At 33.8% G+C, this 6,798-nt stretch overlaps 1 protein-coding gene across 1 annotated transcript in view; it reads right to left on the bottom strand.

Annotated features, from left to right (window-relative positions):
* Positions 1-3,458: 3,458 nt before the first annotated feature.
* LOC138696545 (arylsulfatase B-like) overlaps positions 3,459-6,798 on the bottom strand; it is a 109,354-nt gene continuing 106,014 nt past the window's right edge. The window contains exons 8-9 of the mRNA XM_069821643.1: positions 5,944-6,145; positions 3,459-4,484 (exon numbers count right to left, since the gene is read on the bottom strand). Of these exons, the coding sequence (XP_069677744.1) occupies positions 4,045-4,484; positions 5,944-6,145 (642 nt within the window). The 3' untranslated portion in view covers positions 3,459-4,044. The remainder of the gene's footprint in view (positions 4,485-5,943; positions 6,146-6,798) is intronic.

Below are 6,798 nucleotides of genomic sequence, written 5' to 3'. Positions count from 1 at the left end.
TTATCAATGAGCAATATGAATAATTTTCGTATAGGAACTCATATCCAGGAATGTTTCTTTTGATAGTTACAAGCCTTAATGTATGTATTCGGGTTGATTTCTGTATAATTTGTAAACCTTTTTATTGCCATGGTGATATTTGTAAACATTACAAAGTCCAAGCAAATACTGTACGGAACCTTGTTTGGTCCGTAATATATGACAGTTAGCTGGAATCAAACTGAGGGATAGTGCACGGGAAACCTTGCCGCAATTTAAGGGTGGAGGTACATCTTTCACCAGCATAATTTTATTATATTTCAATATATATTTTTTCTCAGAATCTATAGATCCTCTGGACACAAAAATTGGCATGCTTAATATACACTATCTGTACATCAATAAATAATTTTAATGTTTTTGAAAACCCAATAGTTATTCTTTTTTTAAATTATTAAAACTTTTTTAGATTTTTTGCAGCGTTTTAATGATCAATTACTCAAATATTTGAATACTGATGTAATTCTTTCTTTTATCTATTTTTAGCAAACATGTCTATAACATATACTAAAATCTCTAACGTGTTAGTTTTAAAAATATTTTTAAATTTTTATTTCATTTTAAAATAATTTCTTTTCGTAAAATGTTGATAAACATTATTAAAAATATGAACTATTCTTCTATCTTAAAGATTTTACTATATGTTGTTCAGCCCGGCTGAACAAATTTCTCAAAAATGTTTCGTAATTAAAAAAATAACTATCGGGTTTTCAAAAACATTAAAATTATTTATTTAAATATATATATATATATATATATATATATATATATATATATATATTAAGCATGCCAATTTTCTTTTTCCAAAGGATCTATAGATTGAGAGAGGGGAAGAGGTTTTTGAAATAATAGTAAAATTATACTAGCGAAAGGTGTACTTCCCCCCTGAAACGTGTGTAAAGTTACGGTTATTTGGCTGAAGTATTATACACATGCCGTGTGTTTTTCTTTGTGTAGGACATAGAGATTTATCATTTCCATAAGAAATATAGTGTAAAGGTTGGTAACATTGTGATATGAGTAATATTGTGATAGTTCTTTTTGAAAATTTATTACAATTTTAGTGAGCGAGAGGAAGATCGGTTTTTTTCGTAAACGAACTAAGGGAATGTTCGTGGAAAAGTTGCTGCACAAAACCGGTCCTCCTCTCGTTCAGTAAAATTGTAATAAATTCTCAAAAAGAACTATCATAATATTACTCGTATCACAATATTACTCGTATCACAATATTATCAACCTGCACCCTATGTATAAAAAGTAATGAAGAAATAACTTATCAGTGGGCCACATTTACAGATTAGCAGGTTTTTATAAGTTGTAAACTAATAGAACAAGATGATTTGAATTTAGAATCATAAATGATGTTCCCTTGTTTTATATATTCTGAATTCTAAACATGGCCCGTTGACTAAGTTATTTCTTCATTATTTTTATACACAGGTTTCTTATGGCAATGTTAAATCCCTATGTCATCTATCCAGAAAAACACACGGTATTGTAATTTATGTCTATTTATTTTGCTGTTACTATGACAAGATTCACATTAAGAGAACTTACTATTATGTAATTTATATATAACATATAAATGCCACAGTGTGAGTTTCGTGTTTGGATGATTCGTGGCGACTCTGAACGTTTCTCATCACGAGCTGACAGATATTTATGTTTATCCTCTTCTGCGAATTGATATACCGGTGCCATGTCTTATATCAACAACATTGATTAGCGCGGCGAGTATAAGAAACACACTCTGAGCAATGTTATAGTGATGGGTGGGCGCATATATTCTCCCAAAAATGTTCTTGAATGATTAGGTGAATCACTCGTGGAAGAATTTAGCGAGTGCATTGTAGCTTGATTACCAGAGAGTTGCTGACGTTAACCTTTTGAATGGAACGAAAGTTAATTAGATTCCATTTATGTTGTCCTTCAAGTTAATCTTCCGACCTAGAAGTTGTCTGTACTGTAGACCTCTTATATATAATGTACATCAGCTGTCATCTTTATGTGTCACATATCGGTCGGAGATGGCGATTTCTCGGAGCTGTGAATTTGGAACTATAGTCACAGTCGGAAGCAGCGTCAAACTTGTTACAGCGACAAAATCACAGGTCTTCAAATCTTACCCAACCACTATACTGAAAAGCAAATGTATATGGAAGAAAGAAACCTCTTTTACGACATATCGATCGTACAGAAAGAGAACACTGTAGCAAGGATCATAATTGCCTGCGGTTCCGTTAGAAACACGCTGAAAAGCTGCAAACAGGTGCGAAGTAAATGAACGGTGTTGTAATTCCTGTACTAAGGTTGATGGAACACATTTTGAATCCTTGCTATAATGAATATTAATCGATATTATTTAAATTATATTATCCTTTAAGAGAACCAGGTGGTGATTAGGGATCAAAAATCCGGTTTTTTATTTTGTGTTTTAAAAAAAGTACAATATTTGTTCTTTGAAACAATATGAATATTGTGGGGGTATTTCTGTAGATAACCCCTTTAAATGGTCCCTTTAAATTTGGCGGCGCATGTAATTCATATATAATTCTTTTTTTTAAATGCAATTTTCCATAAGTTGGCATTTTTCAAACTTAAGTGCACTTTTCTCTGAAATTACTGCATCAATTTACATTAAATTTTTACAGTGTTTCCTGTAGCTTGTGTTCTACATAATAGGCTTACGGGATTAAGAATATCATACACATAACACGAGAAAAAATTATAGGCCTATATGCATTGAAAAAATTACAAAAAATATGTTTAGATTGAAAAATATTAGAAAGATTAAATTATTTACATATCTCGAATACATATTATCTTTTTTCGATGAAGTAGACATTTCACAGAAAATTTTTAAATACACCAAAACAATGGGAATAATTAACAACATTATGAAACCTTCCCTAGTACAAAGGCATACTAGAATTCGCCTATTCAAGACCTTGGCGAGACCTGTACTTTGTTACGGCAGTGAGGCATGGACATTGAGGAAGAAAGACGAAAGCAGAATAAGGCTAATGAAATGAAATTTAACAGCTAGCTATACAGCGGGATATACGGAATGGGATCAGAAACGCAATGAAGATGTAATGGAAGAATTACAACTAGAATCTCTAATTAATCACGTAAAACATTATCGGAACAACTGGATAAATCATCTGCATCGCATGCGTAGAGATAGAATCCCAAAAGTCATGCTCCCCTATCGTCCAAACGGGAAGAGATCATTCGGTCGTCCAAAGAAGCGCTGGATTGAAAATTCAACTGTGAGATCGTAACAGGCTATATGGCCTAATACTTGAAGGGAAGAAGAAGAAGAAGAAGAAGAATTACAAAAAATGTTAAACAAAGTTCAATATTATTTCACTAGGGGTGAAATATTCAACTAAATTTTGCTTTAGAATTTACAATATACATTACTAGATAACTTAAAAAATACAAGGTATATGAGTGAAGACTGTAGCAAGTAATGTGCACCTGAAGAATGAGGTACAAGTAAGAAAATATAGGGCCTTTCTTTTGCACTTGGATACGAAACTAATTAGTTGTCTTTCATACCACTGATTTGAGAATAATTGACTGTAGAGGCATGGAAATTTTTATTCCACTCTGAGCACTAAAAGTCTAGAAATATTGAACTAAACTTTTGAACTGAATTTTTTTTATCGCACAGACATCATTACCCACTCCCCTTAAATCAATATGTATTAACTGAAAGTGCGTAATGGTTAATTAAATGTTTAGGTTATTATTCTGCATCGTTACATAGATCGGTTAGCACTCACATCAAGGCTTAGAACTCTCAAAGGGAATGTTTTCGGATAAGGGATCCTCTATGAACATTATTCATATTGATCACATGTTCCATTTCTGAAAGCTTGTACCAAAATTACTAAAACACCCCGTAGAAAATTTTCGGCTCAATCGAACAGGTCTTGTGTGTACGTTCATTTCCAGTTAACAAATTTAACACACATCTATAGCCTAATTTACATTTCTTCACTCCATCCAAGGGCTCCAAGTATTATTAAATTTAGTAGGATCGGCGCCATCTACGTCGAAGGGGACGTTTAATTGACGGACAAGAGTTTGTCTCTGGTACACTAAACGGTTATAAATATTTGTTGCAAGATTTTTATTGTAATCAGCTACGTTCTTCGTCTCGCAAGGATCTGAAAGGACATTAAACAAACATGGCATTTTATTCAATGATGGATTGCAGTCGGATACGCGTTGGTAGCTTCCGCCTTTACTGCAAGTCACTGAAGCCAACTTCCTCAACTGTTGTATTTGGTTGTCAGAAACTGTTGACTGCGATGCAGAGATGGATTTCCAAGCTTGGCTATTGACCAATGACGAGATGTTATAAACTGGGTTTGAAGTGCTTCGACCATGTTCTCCAAAATATTCGTCGTAAGAGCCGTTCTTTCCAAATGAACCTGCAACATAACGTAGCAGTTTAACTTACCGAAAATATATTTGCTTGTAAAATCATATTATAAAAGCAATAATTCACTCAGGATATAAATGGCTTTACTCCCTGCCTAGTATTTTCTCCTCTTGACGTTATGAAGCAGTAAACATCCTTATTTGCAACTTTATTGTGAGTCACAGTGAATTATATGCAACCTTCTAGAGTTAAAGTCGCCGTCTGTCTGACTTCACAACTTTATTATACTCGTTTTTAATTTTTGAAGTAGTTTTAATAATTTTAATATATTTTAAATTGTAAATAAAATGTTCACAGAAGATAGAAAAGTGTGAAAATTTGTCTGAGGTGGTCAAAAAGACTGCAGGAGGAAGTGACACTAATATGTTTCATAATACGAACGGGAAGAGTAATTCTGGAAATATTTTATTGTAGGAGTTTAGATAATCGAGAGACACTTGGCGCCAATTGGTCACAGTGTTCAAAAGCTGAGATTCTTAACACAAGTATGAAATGCACAGGAATCATAAGTCACGAAAATCCCAAGAATTAAATAATAGTAATGATAATAATAATAATAATAATAATAATAATAATAATAATAATAATAATAATAATAATAATAATAAATACAACATGACACAGATCTATATAATACTTACGCACATCAAAAAACACATTTTTATTGATTGAGGAAAACATTTAAATGTGACAAATAGAAATGTACCCTGGAAATTTCAACCATTTGCATACTTTCGCTAGAACCTTTCCCAAGTCATTAATCTGACTTCGAACATTCCAAGTACTCTATCCCAAAATGTTCTATACAGCAGCCCCTATTTCCCTTTTATTTTTTTCGCAATATTATTAAATCACCCTGTATATGTAATTACGAATATACCCATTTCTACACCAAAAGAGCAAGAAAGATCTTCAGGAAACTTGAAACTGAGCGAAGCGAATCAGCGTTATGAATAATGCAGACTACTCACTTCACATTACGTCATTTGTTCTCGCATGGTATTATTTCTACTGCGCAACTAGTTTTCGCTCGGATTCTTAGATGTTGCTGAGTTCACCGTACAAGTATTTAAGTATTTTGAATAACATACATGTAATGGGACGGAGTTATGCAATAAGAGTCCAAGCGACAAAAACCTATTTTCGAGATATTAACTACTGAAGTATATCTGGTTATTTATTAAACATGTTACACAAGAAGTATTGTATCACTCATACTATTACAAGAATAGCACAAATAATAATAGAAAAGGCTAACCTAAATAATGAATTTTTTTCAACAAAATAATTTTGTTTATAAATGTCAGCACAGTGCAGATTTTTTCCGAGTTAAATAATGAAGTGAACAACAGATTTGTGAAATATCTGCATTTTTTCAAATTGTCGGTTGGTCTATTATTGCAAAACTCCGTCCAATTAGTATTGTGCGCAAGGTTCGTAATCCTCACCTATAACCAGCTTCCACTGGCCAAATCTGTAAGCTGCGGTTTTCGCCTTCTCGTCGATGTTCAGCAATACTTCTGTGCGCGGTGACTCTGTATCTTCCACAAGGCTCCTCCATTGGTTAACTCCGTCCATGGAGGTAAGGTTTGAAACATCACCACCTGCGGCGCTATACAGCGTGGGTAACCAATCTGACACGTGCATCATCTGTTGATAAGCATACATGTAGTAAAACAGTAACACAAGGGGCTCATAATTAATGTAGCAAACAATGTAGCTCGTTGGTCTCCTCTAAGCGTAACTTTGAGGCAGGGGCGTATTTTGCGGACTACCGGGGCTACCGGCGATAGCCCAAGGATATTACAAAAGAAAAAGTTTATAATATAACATAATGTAATAATTTTGTATTATTAGTTTTACCATAGTAATTAAAATTAAAGTAATTGTTAGATTTATATGCGCTCTCTGCTTTCGAAAAGAAACAAGTTGTCAAGGCGGCATCGCTGGAGAAACCGCTTGCTACGTGAGGTAGCCTGTGACCGTTTCGCTCACGCTGTCCTTCGCACAACTGCCCGTCCCCCCCGCTCCATCATGTTTCCATCGTGCACTGTAGAACGGGCGAGTTGCCGCTCTCGTGATCGGTTTCTTCGAAGGCGCGAAGCAGCAATACGCTTAGTACGCTAGCAATTGATGTGATTGTGTTCTTGCAGTGCATTATTTTAAATTTGTGATTTGTTCGAGTGTCTAAGAGTTATATTAATTGTGAATTATTAAGTTTTTAATTTCCCAATTAAGTGATATTGTGAAAAATATGGCAGAACAAGTTTATGGAGAGGTTTGTGTTGAAAATGACTGTGTAA

Source organism: Periplaneta americana, chromosome 3, assembly GCF_040183065.1.
Source record: "Periplaneta americana isolate PAMFEO1 chromosome 3, P.americana_PAMFEO1_priV1, whole genome shotgun sequence".
Lineage (NCBI taxonomy): Eukaryota > Metazoa > Arthropoda > Insecta > Blattodea > Blattidae > Periplaneta > Periplaneta americana.
Note: the sequence above shows the minus strand (reverse complement) of the source record. Positions and strands in the feature narration are given on the sequence as shown.